We start from the raw sequence: 25,141 nt of genomic DNA on the forward strand, positions 1-25,141 counted from the left end.
ATCCCACCCTTGCAACGTCTCCAGTATTGTTTCAGATTTCATTAAGTAAAATATTCTGTTTCCACTCACACATCTCTTTATAGGATTTCAGATATTACTCCCATTTCAAAAGCTCTGCAGAATTCTGATCTGACCCAATATACAACATAATAATCTCTGAAAAACAATAGCAAAAAACACTCAGGGAAGAGGTTGAAAGTGGCACAGCAGCTTTCATCATATGTCAGCCCTGTTTAATGTTTTCGTTTTTCTACTACAATACAGCCAAAGTATACTTGGCTCCGGGTTCCAAGCTGGCTCTGCAGCTCGTATTGCCAGATGTAGCTAAACATGCCAGCGAAAAACACACAACTATTTTACTATTTCTTCTTTTTTTTTTTTTTTTTTTTTTTTTTTTGTAACGTGCATCAAATTAAAAAATGACCTCAGTCGAGCTTTACATGACACATCCTTGCATTTCAGATTCCACTATGTATTAAATGTAAAACATATCGGCCGTAATTAAAAATGGATGTTCTGTGTTTGTCCGCGGGGATGTTGCTACATGTTGATCATGTGAAAATAATAGACATATGTATACAAACAGTAGTCGTACTCTATTGGTGGACGACAGGGCTGCAACTAGATTTCATTAGGCCAGGGCTACAGGGTGACAGTTGGTCATGGTCATGACCTTCTGTATGATTCCTAAAATTCTACCAGGTCAGACTTTCTGTGCTGCCTGCTACCATGCAATCACATGCAAACATAGGTTGCCCTGTTAGGGCGGGTTCACACCTGCGCCCGGTCTCAGCTTTCAGGTTTCCGTCTTCTGCCCGAGAAACTGGACAGGAGACGGAAACCGGCAGTCACTTTTCAAACCCATTCATTTGAATGGGTTTGCAAAGTGTCCACCTGTGAGCGTCTTCTGCCTCTTTGCAGCGAAACTGTTTTTTTTTTTAACCGGACACGAAGTCAGACATGCAGGACTTTGTGTCCGGTTACAAAAAAAAACTGTTTAGCGGGCGGACACTGTCTGTTGGGTTTCCGTCTCCTGTCGGCAGAAGACGGAAACCCACAAAGCGGAGACCGGGCGCAGGTGTGAACCCTGCCCTTAGCTATACTTAATGTTATTAGGATATTCATGTTGTTTTCACCCTAAATCACAGTCAAGATTTCTGACAAGTAGATTTGACAAAAAAGCAACAAAATTTACCATAAAATATCAATTATGTTTTTATTAAAAATTCCCCCATGACTCCTACTAAAAATTTACAAATGGAGGTTACCATTCTCTTTGTCAAGTGGGTGAATCCCATCACAGTTTGGCAAGGAATGGACACTCCTTTTTGGTAACACCCACTTGTCAATGTATTCATGAATTTGTAATAGGAATAAAGGATGAACTGTACAATGTAGAGATCGTAAGAGGGTCCATGTTGAATTTCAGTGGAGGTGAAGTGTCTGGCAGTGGCTCATGCCTTTTGTCCACTCAAAACACTTGGCTTAGAGAATTGGTCATTGGTATGAGAAGGTGGAAAAACCATGTTGGACTGGGCCACCAAAGTACCAAAAGATTCTCTGGCAGGCCCAGGCTCTAAGACAATAATGCTACAGCAGATATAACCCAAATGACTCATTTTCTAGGGCTTATTGGAGGGAGGGCCCCCAGAATCATTTAATCTGGGCCCAAGAAATCTCAGCCCAACACTGTCAAGACAGATTGCTGTCAGTATTCAGCAGTCTATTGGGTATAGAGAGTATAAAACTCTTTCACATCATGCCCGGCCCGTTTGTTTAATGTATGGGGAAGTTCCCAAAACCATAGACCCCAATTCGCCCAACGAAGTCTAAATGAGCCTGTGGTAGGATTGTATCTGCTGAAAAAATCCTTATGGTGTACTTGGCTATGGGAAACAGGTGCGACTCGGTGCCATGTGTTTCATGTGTCCATTGGGAGCTGTTCCATCACATAAAGGACTTATTAGAAGTAACCTGGGTTATACGTAATCTCCACAAGGGCGTAGTAATAGGACAATGATTAAATCGGGGACAAAGCTATGGAATTAACTAATGTAGAGGAACAACTCCCTCACAAAATATGGAAAGTAATGAGCTATTTTTGTCATCTTAGCACCAGCTTGTTATTATAAATCCCGCAGCTGAAACCGAAAAGTCCCGTAAACATTCTTGAACGAAGCATGGCAAGGCAACATCCAGTCCTAGCTGTGAGCACATTTATGATGGAATTTTTCTGGAATTTTTCATCTTTAGGTTAGAGAAAATAATACTGAATGACTACCCATCTGTAGGACATCAGGGGTAATGGGTGGGGTTCAAAAAAACCGCTGCGTATTAGTCACAGGGCTCCATAAATACCAACTTCTAATATTTTACGTGTATTGCTTTATGCACTTGCCAGATTCCAAATGAGCCGAGTGCAGAGTAATGTGATCATTATATGTGCCGGGCATTGTACAAGCCTTCAGAGCTGCTGCTTCCAACCCCATGGAATTATTACATCAAGAAATAAGCGTCTATAGGATCGAACGCCCTCGCTTCAACTCATTGAGAGATATGACCTTTGGTGCACCGAAAATGTGGGGAGAATTAAGAGCACAAAGCATCCGGGAGACGTCCCAGATGGCATTCGTGCCTCGTGTTTACCAGCCCTCCATATACTGTATTTGGTAAAGATTTCTGCGAGCATAACAAACAGTGTTTCCAAGCAAGCGCTTGTTTCCGTGTCGCTCAAACCTTATATGGTCTTCACATTTGTTTGCAATAAAATAAGCACATACATCTATAATAATCTGTCCCTCTTGGTTAACTACCGAGATTATTCATTTTGGCTTCTGGCTGACGGGATAGTAATGATGACAATTAAAAACACAAGCGACCCCCCTGGGCAAACACCTTCGTGTGCTATTGTGCTACATACAGCGTCCAAAGCTTCACATTCCAGAAGAGAGAGCACGGCAGGGGAATGCGCAATACGGCTCACTGCTGTCTAGGAATAGGATAATACTACGAGGACAGGACAAGGCAGGGATAATAGCTGCAAGTATAACAAGAGTACTGGGAATGTCCTGGACATGGGAAAATCTATAAGTATTGTAAAATATATAGCAATATCGATTTAAAGAGGCCCTTTCACCACCTCCATCAATAGGCGACCCATATAGGATAGACATCCCATGACAGAGTATCACATTGTTTTGGTTTGTTATTAAAGGGATTCTACCAATAAAATCACATTTTTTCTTGAAAACACGTAGGAACGAAAGGCTATTCTTCTCCTACTTTTAGATGTCTTCTCCACGCCGCCGTTTGGTAGAAATCCCGGTTTTCTCTGGTATGCAAATGAGTTCTCTCGCAGCACTGGGGACGGTTCCCAGTGCTCAAACAATACTGGGAATGTCCCCAATGCTGCGAGAGAAATCTCCAGCGACTCCTCTATCGTTGCCTGGAATGGCCTCTCTCCGCGTCTTCTTCCGGCTCTGGCTTCAAACTTCTAGGCAGAGCCGACTGCGCATACCTGTGGCCATTTTCCCGTGGTTGCTTAAAAAGTAAACTGCTGTAAGCAGACATTTTCTTGTGGCTGATTACACAGTAATCTGCGTCAGGCCTCGGGCATGCGTAGTCAGCTCTGCCCGAGGCCTGACGCCAAAGCCGACTGCACATGCCTAAAAATCTGAAGCCAGCGCCGAAAGAAGATGTAGGGAGAGACTGTTCCTGAAGAAGATAGAGGCGGCGCTGCAGAGTTCTCTTGCAGCATTGAGGACGCTTCCAGTGCTGTTTGAGCGCTGGGGACCGCACCCAGTGCTGAGAGAGAACTCATTTGCGTTCAGACGAAAACTGGGATTTCTACCGAATGGCGGCGCAGAGAAGACATCTAAAGGTACGAGAAGAATAGCCTTTCTCAAGGCTATTCCTACGTGTGACCGAGAAAAAAATGTGATTTTAATGATAGAATCCCTTTAAAGCTGGTTAAAAGAAAGAAGGAAACGTCAGAAGTTACAACTTTGTGTTGCTTTTTACCATTTGAAACGTTTCAGGACAGATTATGATCATTAAAAAAAACCAAAAAAACATAAAAATCTATACCTTAACACTACCTTAGATACCCACGCTCACTGAATCTTCAGCTCTTATGTTTCTGGGGTGACTACTGTACAGTGACAAGTTTCTTGCAGGTACCCCCAGACTTACCCTACCTTATAAGTATGTACAAGCTCAGTGTTCTGGAGCAGGATGGTTTGTGACTCACATGTGATTTATTTTAGTTAGTGCTATGAAACTGGGAAAAACAAAGGAAGCTGCAGAAATAAGCTATAACAATGAGGTTTTTTTTTTTTTATAGGACATGAACATTTAATGTAGGAGATTCGCATACAAATAGGGGACACAGTAACACACAAAGCATTGAACAGTCTGCCTGTAAAACCACAAGGATGGAAAGAAAGCCATATATGTTCTCTAAGGACACAGAGCGCAGTTAGAATAATATTCCAGGCAGATTTATGCAACTGTATAAATATTACAGTAGTAAAACCCAGAACTAAGCACCTGCATGTAAGGTCTGAGCAACCCCCAAGTACCAACAAGCCACAATTACTTCTGTTCCATTACACCGGGCACATTACACATTTTCACGTACAATATTAGACAATTGTTACATTGTCCTTCCTTACCTTTTTGTTTGACATATCCCATGAAACCGATATCTTGGGGTTGAGTGGACAGTGGACATGGGTCATATACCCTCCGCTTGGAGAGGTTTAAAGGAGCGGTATCTGAGCAAGTATCCTGCCACTCCATTTAATGTCTAGGCACTGAAGACACAGCCAAGAGCCTATTGCATGTGACAGAGACCCCCCCAATGAAACCCGTGATTAACCCTTAACATTCACATAATGTGGAGCCCATGACTGGCACGAAAGAACTGACTGTGACGGGTATATTGAAGGCACAAGAGCTCAACATATGTAAAGACCTGTCAAGGATAAGGAGTCAACCTGCAGGTCTGAAGCATTTACCATGCATACAGTGGATACAGAAGCTATAGCGGATGGTCAGGGTAGATCAAATACACTTAAAGGGGGTTTCCATGCTAAAAATATTGATGACCTATGCTAAGGATAGCTAAAAATGATCACATCAGTGGGAGTCTGACACCAGACAATTGTTCTCAGCAGCAGAAAATGGAGCAGGAAGTGGACAGCGCTGTTCTCTGTGTAGTGGCCAAACAAGGTACTGTTCTGTATGAAGATCTGTGCGTATTTATGGTAACAGACAACAGACAAGCCTTGTGTAATCTGATCTGGAAGACATACTCCTATTCATACCCTACTTCTTGCTAATATACCAAAGGGAACTAAGAAGACGTAAAGGACTCAAAGAAAAGCGTACAACGCAGAGTTTGTTTGTTGTCTGTTACCCTGGTGACACTTAAATCCTCATAGCAGATATAAATACTAAAAAATGCTATGTTTTTTAATAAAGACAATTTGCTAATGTATTACAAGGCTACATCAGCTTGGCTTCCATTCCAGTGATGATACACTAATTGGCAGTAACCTGATTTGGCCACTACATAGAGATCACAGCTGTCCGCTACCTGCTCCATTTTCTGTGTATTAGTTGCTGAGTGTCATATTGATGATTTATCCGTAGGAGATGTCATGAATAATTTTATCCCGGAAAACCCCTTTAAATACACCGCATACAGATGGTTTACATGGGAGCCAATGGAGACAACACTGTAATTCACACAATATCTGGTAAATGTGTAAATGATTTAATGGTTCTGTGACACTGATGTAAAGTGCTTTATGGCTGGAGATAATCCACACCTCAGGTGCAAAAAAAAAAATAAAAATATCACAATCTTTATTCCATTTACAGCCCTGAAAAAATGCATCTGATAAAAATACATCTGCATCGGTCTGAATGGAAAGCCAGGGGTTAAGCGTGCCATGCCTTACCTCAGCATCCATATTTGTTTGTTCAAATCCGACCATGTTCGCCTGTAGCAGCTGTTGCAGGATTTGTACTTGAGCCACACTTAGGAAGAAGTCCAAGCTTGTGGTAATATTCACTTCCAAGGAATGGCCACACACTAAAATATCCTGAGGTGAAAAGGTAGATCTCATGTCATTTGTGTTTACTTGCGCTCAGGGGACCAAAGAAACCTCAGAAATCTCCGTGTCTAACGTATCTTAAATCAAATGCACCTGAAATACCTACACGCGGGTGCCAAATCCTTCTAACACAGATTATTTTCATTTGTAATCAATATGTACGTTCCGCTGCTGACCAAGTCAGACATGTCAAAAATGCTGCAATCCGCTTACGTAGGAGAACCTCTACAAACACCGGGTGCAACTGCAAGGTTAACATAACATGTGCAAGGCAAAGGCAGTGGCATGTAATGAGCCGGGGCCTAGAGCCCACTGGGGCTCAGGAAAGCGTATAACCAAAAAGTCACTCTATGTGCTACCTCCTTGTGTCTACAAGTTGATACTATATGTACAGGGTGGCCATAAGTATGGATACACCCAGATAAAATGGAAGTGGTTGCTGATATCACCTTACCGTTAGTGGCATATTAGTACATGGGAGGGGGGAAACATTTGAGGCCGGGTGACGCTCGGCTTCAGTGCACTGAGAGGGTAACACATCATGTAGCAATTGCAGATACACAGTGTAATTTTCCATTGATGAAGTTGAATCCAAAATGTCAACTTTAGAGATCAGTCGATCCGAACAGCACGCTCGCATAGAAATGAATGGACGTAGCCGGCACACGGGGGGTTAAGCGGCCGGCCGCCATCAAAGCGGAAGTACCAGGTGCTTCCATTCATTTCTATGGAGCGTGCTGTTCGGATCGGCTGATCTGAACAGTACTCGCTCATCTCTAGTCAACTTTGCAGATGGCCACCATGGACGTCACCCGGCCTCAAATGTTTCCCCCTCCCATGTACTAATACGCCACAAATGGTAAGGTGATATCAGCAACCACTTCCATTGTATCTGGGTGTATCCATACTTATGGCCCACCCCGTAGATCTGTGCGCATGCATGGTAACAGACAACAAACAAACCCTGCGTAGTCTGATCCAGCATACCTACCTCGGTCTATACCCTACTTTGTGCTAATCTACCAAAGATAAACTAAGAAGATGTAAAGGATTCAAAGAATAGAATATATCTGCCGGATCAGACTACACAGAGTTTGTTTGTTGTCTGTTGTTTGTTTTGGTGACATTCAAATCTTCATTAATAAAGACTATTGGAAATTTACTTTATTTTGTTACTTTCCAAATTGAACTATTGGTCTCTTCAAACCTTTTTAGTGGTGGTAGACCCCCCCAAAGAGCCTATCCTATGGGCAGGTCATCAATAGTTCAGTTCTGGACAATCCCTTTAAGCTAATGAAGTCCATAACGGTTACTAATACTACTACAGAATGGGAACACAAAGCGGTGGGACAGCATACATTCTCTGCGTAAAAATAACTTTGTCATGTAATAGAAGAAATAAAAGCCCAAACACTCATATTATCTATAATGCAGATATCTGTCATAGAGATTAGTTTTCCTCCTCCTGAATGTTTTCGTTTTCTTTTGAAGTCGGTTCTGGAAAACGTATTAGGCCGAAATATGGTTTCAAGTGAATTTTCCTTGGAAGAGCTTAGGGATTTCTTAAGAGTGATAAAAATTCCCTCCATATCTAATTCTGTAGTATATTCAGAAGTTTTGTGCTCTCACCTCAGTATGCAGACTGTCATGGGACACTTTACTAAAGATTATTGCTGGTGCAGCTGTAACTCGCACGGTGAAGTCTGTGAGAATTGGGCTCAGTATCGCTCGCCGTTCCTGATGTCTTCTGATACTAAAAGATGAAGGTTCCTTATTACACAGAATTCAATAATAATCGGTAAACGTTATACATATTATTTTGTATGCCCTCCACTCTTTACCAGTGGGTTCTGTCTGTATTTAAGGTTTTGACTTTGATGGCCTATTCCTAGGCTTCAGCATTGGTGCACAATGTTAATGTCCCGATTCCCCTGATCTGATGCTGGCATGAGACTGTGAGAAACTAAACATTTTTCCTACAGTGGCCACTACTGGTGAAATGTGGCATTGCATGACATCTGTAAAATAAATTTCAGCTGGGCTAATAGAGGGGGGTCTTAGCAGGGGGCAACCATACTTTATTACTTCTGTATACCTTAAGGGTATGTTTTCACTATGGGTACTTGCCATAGACATGTTTTTACTGTTCTGCCAGTGGTTCTGTACGAGGATTAATCCTATTCAATGAGACTAATCCACCGGTTATTTAGTGTATTTTTAACCATACTATGAACAACACAATATGACACAATATAGACACAATATGAATTTTAGCAGAATTCACACTGCAATCCGTGCCACAACCTGAATGTGTGAATGGGCCCTATTCGGGCAGATGGACAAGGTAGTATAATAAGACAAACTCTGTTATGCGTGTTAAAGCATACCACCAATTATAAAATCACTTTTCATAAATGAATAGCACATGTGAATATAAGTAAATTTGTAACATATCTTATTACAAAAATATCTTATATATCAAATTGTTATGAAAATCTGTTTCTTTCGACCATTATTAAGCTGCTCTCCTCCTCTTTATCTTCATTCACACTATTTGTTTACATAGAGTCCTCTCCAAATCCAGCTCACATACAAAACTCTATGGAGAGGAGAGGGGGAGGAGGAGGTTCCAAATTAATGTATTGCCTTATTCTGTGCACTGGTGGACTCATAACTTGAAACACAGCCGTTTTAGAAGGGTTCCTCCATTCACAGATAGCTAGAGCCTACTCCTCCTATCTCTATAGATTAATAAGTAAAAAAAAAAAAAAACTCAGCACAATAAGTTAAAATAGATATATTGCCAAGTTTCTTAGATTCACTTATACTATTAATTTACAAAGAGGTGTTTTACAATTGGAGGTATGCTTAAACGACATGTACGAATTTTCTCAAAAAGGATATAAAACATAAAAAATACATAGTAATAATAAAAAGAAATACATGACAGAAGGGCAGTGCTGATCTGGCCTCAGTACAAAGCTGTGTGATTTTATATGTATCTGAACATGTTTTCCCAAAGCTTCTAAGTAAGTGAAGAGGGGTCTTGCGTGCAATGCCAAGTCTCTGCAGACAATGCTTGTAGGATGGAAATCCAAGTGGAAATGGAGACAAAGATTTTCATGAGAAAAACATTCCAAGCCAAAAGAAGATAAAAGAGACAAAGTTATTAATATTACAGGGAAAGAATTCCATCTGTATCATAAATTATACGAACTTCTTACATGATATTCTACTAAATGAAAACCTCACTGGAAGGAGAATTACACAAGAACGTTACAAGGAAAGCAGGTGCAGCCAAACATATCCCCCCCCCCCCCCAAATCTGAGATGGAATGAAAACCCCTTATAAAACACGTAGTATTAATATATTCAACAAATAATTGTCTCTTTGCAGAATACATGTAATAATGACTTGAGGTATAATTCCATTTTCATTATTATATCTTACTAGCCTTTGCCTGCGACTTTGTCAGCCTGTTGTTGGCATGGATGATCCACCTATATTCAGCAAATTGCTGCCGTCGATGGTCGCCTGCTCCGGCGTTTTGGCAGCTCTCAAGCTGTACTGCTGCGAAACTTGTTCCTCATGCCGTGCCTGTGATTGTTCCAGCATCTCAGCAGCTCGCTGCAACGCCATATAATGAGCGTGTTTTTGGCAACGATGATCCACCTGCTCTGGCAGCTCTCAAGCTGACCTGACGCTGAACTTGTTCCTCGCACTGTTCCTGTGATTGTTCTGGCATCTCAGCAGCTCACTGGGGCGCCATATAATGAATGTGTTGTGGGCGTCGATGATCCCCCTAAGTTCTGATTCAGGAGAACTCTGTTGACTTCTGGCTTCCTTCATAGCTCTTGTTGTTTTAGAATTTTGCAACAAATTAGATTTTCTTTTCCCAGGCATGTTTAAAACTGGCAGCCTGCCAATTTGGATTAAAGGTGTTTTCCCATCCAGTCTATCAGCACACTGCCTGGAGCAGATCAGATAATATGCAAAAGCTTGTACACAATGGACTGAGGGTTAGCTGTGTGTTTACATAGAGAGATAACAGATATGGCTTTTATCAGCAACCTGCAATTAACTTAAATTAATTTATCAGCAACCTGCAATTAAATTAATGCTGCTGCCAAGAGCAGTGTAATATAGTATATGAACATAAATTCATAACAGTTGTGAGGCCATGTCATTTATCTGGATAAAAATAGCCTGTGTGTTAATCGTGGTTACAAACTATCTATGTATGTGCCAAATTTCATCCAAATCCTTTCCGCCATTTTTGCGTGATCGAGAAACAAACATCCAAACTCATGCATTGCCTTTGATGTGGCTAACACCAGGTGGAGCATGTCATATGGTTGACACATTCACTGCAGACTATACATAGATGAAACTCCAACTTTTGAAAAATGCCATAATAATAATATTAATAGAAACAAAGGGTTTATTTAAAGGTGCAAGAAAAAAAAATATAAAAAAAGGACCTAAATGTTAAAATAAACGGTTATTTTTAATATATAAATGATTAATATTGAATAATTAAATACGCCATTTGTTCCAAATTTAATTCTATAGGAATTTCATCACTAGTGTATTGAATTGGAGGATCTGTCTGACCATGACTGTTAGTCCTTTATAAAGGAAGAAGAGTCGGACTGCTGAAAGACTATGAGGAGGAATTGGCCTACCAAGTCCACAGCCTTGTGATTGACTCCCCACTCATGTCTATTTTAGTAAATACTTGTGGAATGACAATTCTAGAGCATCTTTAGAGCTCTATTATTCCTCTTAGAAATCTAAGAATACATTAACCACTGGATGTTACCATTACAATGGTACTGTCAGACTGTGAGGGACAAACAACCAACTGGTTCACACTAGCGCTGGCTCTATGATCAATGAAGAGTTGGACCGCTAAATCAGCAATTACACATAGTGATACCTATGAAAACCACATTGAGTATAATAGGGTCTACTTAGTGAAATGAATGGGTGCAGGACTTTTTCCTCCAGCGGTTCTATGATGGAATCTCCAGCGGAGACCCTGGCACAGATGTGAATGTAGCCTTTACACCCACAAACCAATTTATTCTAGTAGGAGAGACAAAGGAACAATCTAAGACAGAGTTATGAGAAATTATGCTTCAGAATTCTTATATGATCCTTTTTTTCTGAGCAAGTTCCTATGAGGTTAAATAGTTCTAACATGAGCGGCACACATGTGCAACCAATGAGAGAGAGCAGAGCTGGCAGCCGGGTACGGCGCAGCCTTATCACCCACAAGTTATTGAGAATGAACATAACTCAAGGCATATTATACATCTGCATTTCTCTCATTTCAGATGGAGAAAAGTATTAAAAATGAGGGACTGGAAACAATTCAACAGCTTCGACCCCAAACGGCGTAATACCATAGTTGCAGCTGTTTTCGGGGCTACTTTGGACAAAGATGGAATAAAAAGGGTGTGGAGAAAACCGAACAGGGAGCTGTCGTTCCTTGTTCCTTTATAGGGATCTACAGTACGACATGGCCAATTACAAGAGTGCGTTACTGTTCTGCACTGACGGAGCCCATCTGTCGGATGTATTTTCGGATACTCGCTGTGTAATTCAGGCCAACAGCAATTTCTTTGAAACAACTGGAGTTGGCAGGACAGGAGCGCTTCATGCTAGTCACTGTTCTTGTTCATGTCAGAGGAAGAGATTGCTGTCTGGTCGCTCTTCATAGAGAACAAGGAGGAGAGATGAGTTATTGCCTGATGAACTCTGAATCCCCATCAACTGCACATATGGGACTGAAGGCTGAAGATTTAGTGCCGGGTGATAGGGGCTGATACATTTATAGACTTTTCACAATCTAACTATCACGAATCCCATAATTATGAGCGTTCCATGTCGGACTTTACTAAATAGTCTTCCAAAATATTTATGAACAATTTATGGCTTCTAGGAAGAAAGAGGAGCGCAATTTGCGAAATATTTTTATGCTCTAGTGGATAATGAAAAAGTTTGATAAAGTTACAAGGGAAAGTGAACGCAATATGCAAACAAGTTCTTCATGGGAAACTTGCTCTAGTGCCACCCTATTGGAGGGTAGTTCCCTATAGATTAAGTTGTGGGTTGCAAGAAACCTAGTGACATGATCGGGGATTAAACCACACCAGAATATCTCCTCCAAAAAGACGGAAGACCCATCTGCATTGCTTATTGTTTTCTAAGCATGTATCGTCTGTACAACTTTTCACAGTGAAAAGTGTCCGGCAAAGACTGTCCTAAAGCATGGAAGCCCTTCTGAACTAAGACAGAGTATACAGATTGACTGCAAAAAAACTTCAACATGGAAAGGAAGCTGCTTCTTTGTACCACCTCTCATAGGTCAAAAAATTCCATTTTTAGGTTAGGGCTACACCGAGGGCTTAATGGCTGTGATTATTACATAGTTACGACCATGTAAATACATGCTTGCACCTGGAAACGGAAACAATTAGGGATGCTGGGGAATTTATGAAGACTGGCATATACAACACTTCATATGTCCTGCACCAGCAGAGGGTGGGCCTCATTTACGAGGAGGTGTACCCATCTTCATAACAATCTGTGACCAATTTGTGTCAAGGTATTTACTACTGTATTATTTATACCTCTTCTTCCTGAAGTCATGCCAACCCTCAACCAACCTGGAAGGAAGTCCTGTCCATGTTGGCTGTAGATAAAGTAGCATCTGACTAAACAAGTCATCATGCATCTTCTATTGAAACATAGTGTACAGGTATATGCACAGGCATAGTGCATAGAGGGTAGCAGACATAGGCACTGTTTTCCTATTTACATCTTGGAAAACAGATTTGCATATTTCTCCCATAATCCCCCAGTGGAGCGAAAATGGCTTTGTAAGGCTCCATATGCCTTGTTAAGGTGCTCTCTCCTTAAGGAGTGATATTACTCCCAGAACCTGGTCTAGAAGTCTCTCATCTTTGCCAAACCAGGTTTCCCTATGCTGTGCTGAAGAGATCCAACCAGATCGAAACAGCGCTGTCCTCAGCTGGGATTCTGTTCCTTTTGGAATAGATTTATTGGCTTGGCAAATCCTTGCATCATAGCAATGGGCTTGTTTGAAAAAGTCATGCATGATGCTTAAGAGGGCGACCCCTAGAGGGCAGCAAACAGAGGCACTGTTTTCCTATTTACAGCTTGGAAACAGATTTGCATATTTTTCCCATAATCCCCCAGTGGAGCGAAAATGGCTTTGTAAGACTCCATATGCCTGTGAAGGTGCTCTCTCCTTAAGGATTGATATTATTCCCAGAACATAGTGCACAGGTCTAAGACGTAAGAAACGATATACAAAGTGAGAAGGCATGATCACATATTTGGCCACTGTTTACAGCCATCTTAAGGACAAACGCATAGTCTGGACAGCCATAGGAGGCTGGTTGAGGGGTGGTCTGTGAAACCAGGATCCCAAGGCTCTGCTAAACTCAAGTTATAGCACCATATGTTCATCAAAATGCGGCCTAAAACTGGAATCTGGAGGGTATCGTGAAGACATACTTGAGACGTAAACTCTCTCAACAGCTGGTCAATGTATCCTGAGAAGTCAGTGTTCTAGTCTAAATAAAATTACAGGGTTCAATATGATAACTTTACAACCAGGAGGAGGGGGTGATAGGGAAGGACAACAAAAATCTTCCGAATATCAATTTGTTTGGCCCTTTTCTTCTTAAGTCTACATGTTCATGTAAACACAGATCAACACATGATCAAGTCATTCTGCCAAACATACTCCTGTGCTACTTTGTTCTGTGCCGAACGCTGTCTTCCTCTCAGATAACACTTGAAAGCAGAAGCCTGTTCAGTATATTTTATCTGTCACCGATCCAGGATTTCTTTCTTCTAAGTGCCATTCAAACAGCAGTATTAGGTTTCTCTCAAATTTATCTGGTGGTTTGTGGAAGATAAGTGCAAAACCCAACTTGCAAGCTCCTTAAAGCCTTTTGTTTAATCCAGCATAGGCATTATGGCGGCCCACCTGTGGTTTGTTATTACAAAAGTGTAAGTTATAGATTCTGCGCGCTTACAGAACGCACAACTTCACATCATAGGGAAGATAATGAATTCTGGAATGTTATACATTATTTGATCACGTCCGCTGGCCTATTCTAATAAACATACCACTGCTATGTATACAGAAAGCATGAGTCAAAATTGGAAATGTAAACTTTGGCTCGATGCTAATGTTCCTTGAGATAATCTGCCTATATTGATTGGAACGCGTGTAGCAGTAAAACAAATAATCAGGAGCTTATTACTCATGGGTGTTAATAGGCACATCTACGCCATGTCAAACAAACCACGCCACTATCCACTAGTACAACTGAATCATATTATACGGCTGTATTTGGAAGGCACTGATCAGCTGAAATGACGGAATCTGGATCCAACCTAATATCTATCATGGGCTGAAGAAGGATGTGTTGTTAATATATAATATGCCAGAAGTATTTCACTTGTCAGTCGGAGCCTCTGTGTTTCTGGCTGCCATATTTGCAAAGACCATATGATGTGGGTTTCTCAGACCACCAACATGGTCAGAAAGTACGGGGTGTTCTGAAAAAACCTGACTAGAGACAATTATATCCATAGGATCGTCTATTATCCTTGTAAATAGACTGGATACTGTTACTTCATCAGCTGATCCCCGCAGATCTGGCTGATGAAAGCTAGTCATTCCAGGGATGTTGCAGGAGATAGGTTTTATTATATGGCACCCACTGACATCATTGGTAAGATCTGCGGGGAGCTGACACTGAAGACCCTATGTATCAGCTTACTGAAGGGGCTGCAACACTTCACACTCCTCTGTCACATGGCCTGATCACAGGCCAGTCCCATGCAAGTGAATGGGCTGACCTACGATACCAAACAGAGCGTCTGCACAAGTATATGGCACTGTGCTTTGTATATACTGAAGAGGCTGAAGCTCACCTGGACACAGCCACTTCTTCAATCAGCTCATTGGCTGGAGGCCTGGGTGTCAGACCCCTGACAATATTTTGCTGAGGACCTAACCTTATAGGTCATTAATATTGAGCCTGGAAAACCCCTTTAATGTATGCAATGTGTTTTCCAGGACAACCATTCACTAGTAAGTCTCTTCTCTACCTTAGAACACTTTCACACATATTCAGTATTTTGCATCAGTATTTGTGAGCCAAAACCAGATGCAGACCCTTCACAAAAAACAGTATAATGTGTAGAATTGTGTTACCTCATCTGGCTCACTGTAAAAGTACCTTTATCTCTTACTAGCATTACCCGCACCGCCCTCACTGCCTGCACCAATCACCACTTACACAGGCCCACATTCCCCCGCGCACCCATCCGCCTTCGCCGTGCATGCGCGGCATCGCCAAGCCAGTTTCCCCGCCGTACCGCACCGAAGCCCGCCACTCCCATCCACTCACAGCATCTGGTACCCAGCCGCGGGGCGCAACAACGTTGCTACACATATCAATTCCCCCCGGGTGGCCTCACTACCTATTTACCTCCCCCCACCCCCATCCCCCCTAACGTCCCCCTCCCAAAGCACCCGCCCCGGACCCCCTGCCTAACCTCCAGAAACCCCCCCCCCCAAAAAAAAAACACCTCCCCCTCACTTTTAGAGTAGCCTATGTTTCCTTCCTGACCAATATGTAGCCCTGTGTGAGATTTCCGAAAAATCCGTTCAGCCGTTTGGCTGTGATTGATCCGCAAACATCCAAACCCACAAACATTTATAATATTAGTAGGAGTAGGATGCCACCCCTTCTTAGATTGCAGGCTCTTGAGCAGGGACCTTAGTTCTATTGTGTGAATTGATTTATTACCCTGTAATGTCCCATTCTGTCTGTACATGATCCCTATCATTGGTGAAGTGCTGCAGAAAATGTTGCAGCTACATAAATAAAAATGTATTATTATCATTGCTTCATCATAGGTGATTTATTAAGGTGGATGCCCAGGTTCCTTTGACGCATTCCTACCACCAGATCATGTTTCATATACTACAAGCAGAGGCTCACACTAGAGGTGAAGGGGCATATAAATATAAGCTCCGTGAAAGCCAATATGGATGTCAAAGAAGCTTCTGCAATCTGTCCTAGACAATGAGGTCGGGAAAAGAGTACCGCACAAATAATAGAGATTACAGGGGAAAGACTGCACATGGGTGCAGCATAACGGTTCAGGGTGACAAGGAAATTTAGATTTTGGAAATTTTGTATAATAATGAAAATTATAAATTTATTTATAGGCCACTAACATACTCAACAGAACTTTACAAGTAAAAGGGGACATGAACAGATAATATGAGACATTACAAAATATCAATCAATAGGAGAGAGGGACCTGCTCGCAAGAGCTTACAATCTATGAGGAAATAGGGAGACAGATGGTAAGAGGGATTGTTCAGTACAATGGTCCAGCCATCTAGTAATAAAGAAGATCATATAACTGAAGCTGTATGAGCCGTCACCAGCTGGTATCTGTAAATATACAGATATCAAGTGCATGGAGTGCAGAGAAAGTTCTAGATGGAGGGGTTAGGACCTGAGGAAAAGAGGAAGAAGGATAGAATAGCATAGGATATGTTAGTGTAGTGTGCGGAGGTGTAGTACAATGTGATCAGGTCATGTGATAATCTTGACTAAACTGATGTAATGTTATGGCAGTTTTGAAGCTGCTGTAGTTGGGTATTAATTGGATTGTCAAGGGTAAAGCATCCCAGAGCACTGGAGCAGCTCGAGACAAGTCTAGAAGACGGGAGTGAGATGTTCTGATAACAGAGGATACAAGTCTAAGGTCACTGGCAGAAAAAAGACAGTATGCAGTATTAGGTAGACTGTATGCTTTATGTTAATCTTACCTGCTAGCCATATTCCATTCCAGGGCTGGATTCTGAGATCCTCGGTCTGCTTCGACCAGTAGCCCTCCATGATTACTCTCCTTTTCTGGCTTCAGCTGTTCCCATTGAGCTGTCCCAATGTTAATGGACTGCAAGTCAATTTGGTATTGTCGGTCTTCTACTTCAGATCCAGGATCTCGAAGGATGCCTAAGTTTAAGGCACGCCTAAAATAATGAGTTATAGCGTTAGAGATTTTGTTCTACATTAAAAAAATCACTGTAGAAATATAACATTTATGTACAGATTTTTATTAACTCTCAATATACGACCTCACTGTACACACAATGGAGGGAGATAGATTATTACTATGCATAATTTTATTTTTTTAAAAAAAGGTCACAAACCTCACAGACGAGTTTTATAGACACTAGCGTTCTTATGCCCTTGCCATTTTCTGAAAGTGTTGCGGGCATAAGTAGGGTGCGCTGGGACGGGTTCATTGGCCAGGTGCTTAGCTTGGTTGTGCCAGATTTATGAGGAGGCGTGTGTCACCTAGTAAATAATGAGTATATGTGGGGAGGAAAAAAAGGGGGTCACATACTGTGTGTCTGGCCAGAAAAAGGAAGTTATATATTATGTGTGTGGGGGGGGAGGGGCATAAGTAAGGGGTCATATACTGTGGGGGTGGCATAAGAAAGGGGTCATATATTGGGTGGGGGGCTTAAGAAAAGGGGTTCATCTAATGTGTGTTGGGGGGGGGGGTAGGCTAAAAAAAAAAAAAAAAAAAAAAAAGGTGGTCATATGTCATGGACCAGAAATAGGTGGTCATATACCGTGTCATGGACCAGAAATAGGGGGTCATATATTGTGTCATGGACCAGAAATAGGGGGTCATATACTGTGTCATGGACCAGAAATAGGGGGTCATATACTATGTCATGGACCAGAAATAGGGGGTCATATACTGTGTCATGGATCAGAAATAGGGGGTCATATACTGTGTCATGGACCAGAAATAGGGGGTCATATACTATGTCATGGGCCAGAAATAGGGGGTCATATACTGTGTCATGGACCAGAAATAGGGGGTCATATACTATGTCATGGGCCAGAAATGCATATAATATAATATAAATACATACTGTATTTGAAAAATATAACTTATTTTTTTTTACAACAGCTATAAATATCACAAAATTCTGGATATTTCTAGATGTGAAACGGCACCCGAGTTAAGCTAGGATTTTCTTATAAATTTTCACACCCCGAGCTCAAAAGGTTCGCCATTACTGTACTAGTCTATCTAACAGTTAGAAGATTTTAGTTTATCTGTCTCAATGTCTTCAAGAGGCAACCCCCCTAATATGTTAGAGTAAGAAATGTTATATTAAACTACCCCCCCCCCCCCCCGTTTTAAAATAAAACCCTAGAAAATAATGTGATCTACTTACAGATCGTGCACACTGGGCGGGCATTCAGGGTGCGCCGTCTTCTTCATCCACGCCTCCTCTTCCTCCGATGTCCTCCGGTCCTGTCCTCCTCCGGCGCTTGCAAACTGACATAGATAAAAAAAAAAATGGCCTGGGCGCACGCGCAATAGCCGTAGTAGAAGCCGCATGCTACTGCGCATGCGCCCAGGCCATTTTTTTTTAGCAACGTCAGTTCGCGAGCGCCGGAGGAGGACAGGACCGGAGGACGTCAGAAGAAGAGGAGGCGTGGATGAAGAAGACAGTGAACCCTGAATGCCCGCCCATCGTGCACGATGCATAAGTAGAGCACATTCTTTTTTAGGGTATTATTTCAAAAAAACGGGGGGGGGGGGGGGGGGTAGTTTAATATAACATTTACGGTGGCTGAATAGCCTTTTTAAAGGCTATTCACTCATATGTGGGGCTCTATCAGCATGATTTTGCTGATAGAGCCCCTTTAAGACTTCGTACACCCATATAAAGTGTAGTTGAAAATCCGGACATCCCCTAGGGCAGACACAGAGCAGTGTACAGGATCTGCTGCATAGTCTAATGGAAGTTAACATTATTTGTCTTTGATATTCCAAGAATTTCTTCAGCTTACGATTAAACTTCTGAGACTTAAGTAAGTACTTATGGTATTGAGGCTGTAAGTAATAGCTGACATGCTAACACCGCTGCCCATGTTCAGAACCTTCTTTTTATGATTTTTCTGACGGCGTTCTGAATGATGTCATTTATTTCTCTAACCAAGCTGGTTTTATGAATTTGTGTACATTAATTTATGCTGCAAATCACCGGGTGACATCAGATCGTACGCTAACATACCTATTTGCTTTGGCTGATCCGAATATAAAGTTGAGGTTTAAATCTGGAAATGTTAGCTGCAACACAAAAGCGCTCGCTGACATGTTATGCCAAGACAAGCGAGCTTTTCTACAGTGTTACGCTGAGAAAATCTTACGAATGAGTCGATCACAGACTGAGTAGTAGGAACGAGCAAATTGTCTATATTATTGCTGAATATAAAATAGCAGAAGGGACTTGGTCTGAACTACTGTGAAGGCTCTCCAAAAAGCAAAGACTTCTATACCAGTCTCTAATTTATAAGATTTATTTTATTACTACTTGTTATTAAATTCTAAGATAATTGATATATGGGAACTCCTTGAAACATGAACATAGATTATCTATCCTCAGGCCATGAATGACTGATCAGTGGTGGTCTGACCTCTAGGACCATGGGGGCGCCTCTTCATTGAGCTGCTCATCTTATTCAAGTCAATGGTAAAAAATGAAGTACCAGGCAGAGTGGCCCGTACTGACAAGGTGCAGCAATAAGAAGCTTGTGCTTGCAGGAGGCAAGATCAAGATAGGACTCTACAAATCAAAAGTTAATAGTCTATTTCTAGATAGTCGTTAATATGCCAGAAGACCCCTGGGATATTACAAAACCTTGTAACCTACTGAATAGTGTAATGCAGAAGTGACCAACCAGAGGCTCAACACAAAATTGTAAATGCACGCCAGACATTACGCATGGCGGTGTTGTGTTATTTTCCAAGCACAGACAATGGAATTGCCACTGTGAGACGTTATATGTGCTGGAGGTGACAATTGCAGCTATCGCCATCAGACCAGATATTGATACATTAGTTTCTGAAATACAGAGTCAGATGTCCCATTAGTTTTATGTCAGATATACACTGTCTACCAATAAGTATTTGGACACCCAGGCAAATGAAGATATCTGCGGTCGTGATGGACGTCACGCCTTCCGCCGTTAAATAGGAAACAGCATTGGCATTATCGCATTGGCGTTAGTCACATGCAGGATGCCACGAAGTGCTGAGTTGTCCGATTTCGAGAACGGGGTAATTGTGGGGTACCACAGAAATGGTCGATCATTAAGGGACATAGCAAGCGAACTGAATTACCCATAATTGACAGTGGCCTATGTGATTACCAAGTGGAAGGTGAACAGTGATTGTCAGAATGTGCCCCGAGTCGGCGGATCCCCGAAACTGGGAGATAGAGACCGACGAGTGCTGGCCAGAGAAACTGCACCCAACCGATGGCTCATACACCAGGAGTGTCACCAGGCATCCGGGAGTATTGTGTCACTCAATCCCATCCGTAAGGAAGCATCTGCTGGGGTCTACCAACTATTGTATATGGATAAATGTTGTTTTTCTATTCTACCACAGGTGTCCAAATACTTATTGGTAGACAGTGTATTCCTTTTACTTGGGACTTGGTGGGTGATGGACAGCTCATGGACTTATTCACCTCTATAGCAAATGACTATGATTTTTATGGGTCTGTGTGTGGGGGCCATCGGTCGGCACGTAAACACTGTCCATGTGCTATCTGTTCCATTTTTTCCAGTTCTCAACAAAACGTCGTCATGACCATGTTGTCAGACTTTTAGAATACTTCAATGGGGCCACTTGGAGTAACTATGTAGTTTTACGACACATAATACAGTGATAATATTCCAGGAAAAGATCATTGCCTTAATAGGTATTATCTTGGTATCAATTATTCAGTAAGTATCTCGATTTACTTATAATAAGAAGAATACAGATGTACAAGTTTTAGAAACCAAAGCCATGAGTTTGTTGCCAAGTATTCAATAAACAAAGCATTTTATCAACTATCCGGTGACTCGCTCGCTTGGCTCGTATACGGATCCAAATTACAATGTGCGCTTATGAACGTTCACAGCGATCAAACATACAGAGCAGACCCCGGACAGAAGGTTCATGAACTGGACGCTGATTTTTTCCTGGATAACAATCTGCATGCACAGTGGACTGATGTGGTCTAGACAACTGGAATCTTTTTTTTCGGTGTTCCTTTGTTGGCTTAAGTTTTCGACTATTGCAAAATGGATTGCTTAACATCTCTCCTTGAGACTGACATAGATCCAAAGCCTGAAAATAGACTTAATTCCTCCTATTTATAACAAAAGCTGAGACATATAAATCATGGAAATCTCCAGGACAATGGCAGGAAAGCAAGCAACTCTAGTAAACCTGTCTCTTCACCTTTGAGAAGTCGGACCACCCTGTAATGTAGGGGAAAGCTTCTGAAAGTAACATGATAACAAGAACAGACCAACATCAGTCACTTCACAGGCTCAAAATGAATTTTAACATTTTTTTACATTCCTTTTTTTAAAATATATTTAAATTTTATATACAAAGTCTAAAACAAATACAGATGTAAACAAAAAAAAGAAAGAAAAATCTGAGTAAATTTGAACCGTACAACATTTTTTAAAATTATAAAAAAAAAAAACCTTATCGGGCAAGTAATGTCGGTGTCAGAGAGACACAACTCGCCCAGCCCCGCCATATTATTTACAGACTGTCAAAGTGAGGAATACCTAAGAGGAGCAACTAAGATAGTTTTTGAAAAAAAAATCCTCAATTGCAAACGTTTAACTTTGTTTTCCCACTAAAGTAAGTGAAGGCTTATCACTATTATATTTCATCCAGTCATGGCTATAAGTGTTGTCACCCCTGAATTTTCTGAGAAAATTATTGCAATTACACATGGTTTGTTATACAGATGTTTATTTACTTTGTGTGTATTGGAACAACATTAAAAAAAGGAACAAAAGAAAACATTTTTTTAAAAAAAAAAATTGGACATCATTTCAAACAAAACTCCAAAAATGGGGCAGACAAAATTATTGGAAACTTTTTAAAACTGTGGTTAAATAATTTTGTTTCAAGCATGTGATGGAAGTTTAAACTCACTTGTGGCAAGTAACAGGTGTGGGCAATATAAAAATAACACTTAGAACCAGATAAAAAGGAAAGAAAATGACTCAGACTTTGCATTGTATGTGCCACACTAAGCATGGAGAACAGAAAGAGGAGAAGAGACCCATATAAGAGCCAAAAAGTATCAACAATCTCAAGGTTCCAAGTCCACCTCCAAATACCTTTATGTTCCTTTGCTCACGATGCATAACATAATCAAGAAGAGGGAACTATTATTTATAAGAGGGCTATTAATTATAAGGGAGTATTATTGTTTAGAGGGCTATTATTTATTAGAGCGCTAATATCGATAAGGTGAACTATTATTTATGAGGGGAAAATTACTGATTAGGGGGAACTATTACTGATATGGGGTACTGTTTATAAGCAGGGACTATTGTTTATAAGGAGGTGCTATAATAACTAATAAGGGGGTGAAAAATCTATCAGGCGGTACAAAGGTGGTTATGTGAATTGTGTGTGGGCATAAGGGGGTGGTTGTTACTGTTTTGGGGGCAAAACTGAGGTGTTATTAAAGGGTCTGCCACTGGAAATATGACGGCGTTGTTGGTATATCAGCATTTGAGAACTTGCATTTAATTTTGCCCAGGGGCAAATTTTGTCTAAAGCTGGCCTTGCATATTGGGTAATGAAACTAATTGCACTTATTGCTCAAAAACGGTTGGGGTTACAGAAAAAGTTCCATCTGTGCACAAATCAGTGAAGTGGCACCTACCACAGGATGCAAAGAATTGAAGATGATGAAAAGGCCTCTTTAAAGGGGTGGGTTCTCGATATTTGCTGAATTTATTGCAGATGAACCACAGGCTTCCATTCAGGTTCCAACTCCAGGTCTCATGATCAGAACCAGCATCCCACCAGGTACCTTGTGGCTTCACTCTTGCCTATCCTTTCCTGTGTTCACTGCTAGTGGCCTGTATCATAGGAACTGACTAAATACATTATACAGAGTGCACTGTTCTCCTTATTACATCCTGGAGAATAGATTTGCATATTTTTTACACTAAATACATTATTATAATAGTAAAGCAGCCCAAATAATACAGGTAACTACCAGTATGCACGGCAGTGGAGGGCGGCTAAGGTGCTAGGTGCTGATTACATCACATGACCCAGGTCAGAATCAGCCCAAATCCCATGGTTCACCCACAATAGAACCCTTTAGAACCCCTTTAACATACTCAAAAATAAAAAAGAAGGTTACTGGCAGACAGGCCTGCTAGCTCCGCACAAACTATTTCTCCAAACCAGTTAAATATATCAGTTTTCGGCAAATGCCAATAGGAGTTGTCACCCAGCATTCCCAGGCTCCAGCACAGCAAATCTGAATAGTTATGCAGTGACAAACCGTATACGCGCCCATATTTCTGCAGAACTCATCAGTATGGGATAAATAAGTCAACCCCTGTGAAAGTGATAATGTCATTCATATTGGTTGTCACCCAGAAACAGACAGAACTATTAAGCAGATAAGCTGAACTTGTACTTTATAGAAGGGAACGGTCCAATTGTACACGGAACAAAAGACAGCTATAAAACAAGCAAAGAATGCAAAGCCTCATCCACACGGGACAAAAAGCAGGGCAATGACTGAGAACTGACAGTCCTAGGAAAGTCCCTTCCCAATCATTGCACATTCGTCATAGGACTCACGGGCCCGTGGAAGGAGGGGGCCTGCAGGTGCTCCTCACAACACCACAAGCTCTTTTGATGTCTGGTAGTCCAAGTGTCATAAATCTTTCCTCCCTGCTCTGTTCACTGAGATTGTCAGACATGTCTTCCTACCCTGTCAGGAGATCGTTAACCCTTTAATGACAAAAGCAGCCGTAGGTCAGTATATAGTCAAATAAGGGAGGTGGTGGAGAAAAATGTCACTGTAAGGCTTGCTGCCAGCTGGAGAGAGGCCGCTGCAGGCAGAGGTAAGTACACCATTGTTGTCATTGGTGTCGAGCGGTTTTTCTTTTTTTCCTTCTTTAAGAACATTTACTTAAAAATATCAAAAATACACTGGGGGGAATATAGTAAGACTGACATCTTGTACACCAATCTTAAGTCATTCTCCACTAGCAGTAGTTGTACCAGGACTATTAAGAGGACCAGGCCTCTGAAGAATTCTGGTCTACCACAATGTCCTGGTCGCCGCAACTGAAATGTATGCCAGTCAGGAATCGGCAAAGTTCTCTGGTTCGAGTTATAGTAAATCTGGGGACCGCTTTGATTCCTGCCTAACATTGCCCAGTTTCATAAAAAGTGCAAGTGGGGCCCAAAAAAAGAGAAAGACGCGCCTTTGGCATAAAAAAAGGATGGTGTGCCAAGGATCTACCTCTATCTAGGCCAGACAAAAAAATCCCACCATTATTTCTACAACCGTTTTTCTTCAACTTTTTTTTTTTTTTGGAAGGGGGGTCCAATTGTGATTTTTGTTATGGGGCCTCATGATTTCTATTTACGGCCCTGGTTGTATGATGTGCATTTTATAGATTAGAATCGATAGTTTACCAAAGAGGCCAAAAAAACTAAATAAAAACAAGACAAAAATACATGTAGTACGGCTTCCTTATCATGCGGTGAATCCTCCCCAGAAGGCATATGTTTTCAAGAAGGCCAATACTACACAGTCCAGTCATATTAATGTGACCACCACCTACTTTTGATGTCAATGTTAAATAACCAATGGCAGAAGGCACGTGTCATCAGCCATCTGGGTGCACTCATCATTGTGGAAGGCACGATGGATCAGCACAAATATGCATCTATCCTTGCGGACCATGTTCACCCCTACATGCGAACGGTTTTTCCTCAGGATGATGGCATCTACCAGCAGGACAATGCGACGTGTCATAAAGCTCACAGTGTACGTGCATGGTTTGAGGAG

At 41.5% G+C, this 25,141-nt stretch overlaps 1 protein-coding gene across 1 annotated transcript in view; it reads right to left on the reverse strand.

Moving 5' to 3' along the window:
• VPS13B (vacuolar protein sorting 13 homolog B) overlaps positions 1–25,141 on the reverse strand; it is a 705,368-nt gene that overhangs the window by 207,258 nt on the left and 472,969 nt on the right. The window contains exons 31-33 of the mRNA XM_075270303.1: positions 17,024–17,227; positions 7,752–7,875; positions 5,967–6,110 (exon numbers count right to left, since the gene is read on the reverse strand). Of these exons, the coding sequence (XP_075126404.1) occupies positions 5,967–6,110; positions 7,752–7,875; positions 17,024–17,227 (472 nt within the window). The remainder of the gene's footprint in view (positions 1–5,966; positions 6,111–7,751; positions 7,876–17,023; positions 17,228–25,141) is intronic.

This window comes from Leptodactylus fuscus, chromosome 4 (assembly GCF_031893055.1).
Source record: "Leptodactylus fuscus isolate aLepFus1 chromosome 4, aLepFus1.hap2, whole genome shotgun sequence".
Taxonomy (NCBI): domain Eukaryota; kingdom Metazoa; phylum Chordata; class Amphibia; order Anura; family Leptodactylidae; genus Leptodactylus; species Leptodactylus fuscus.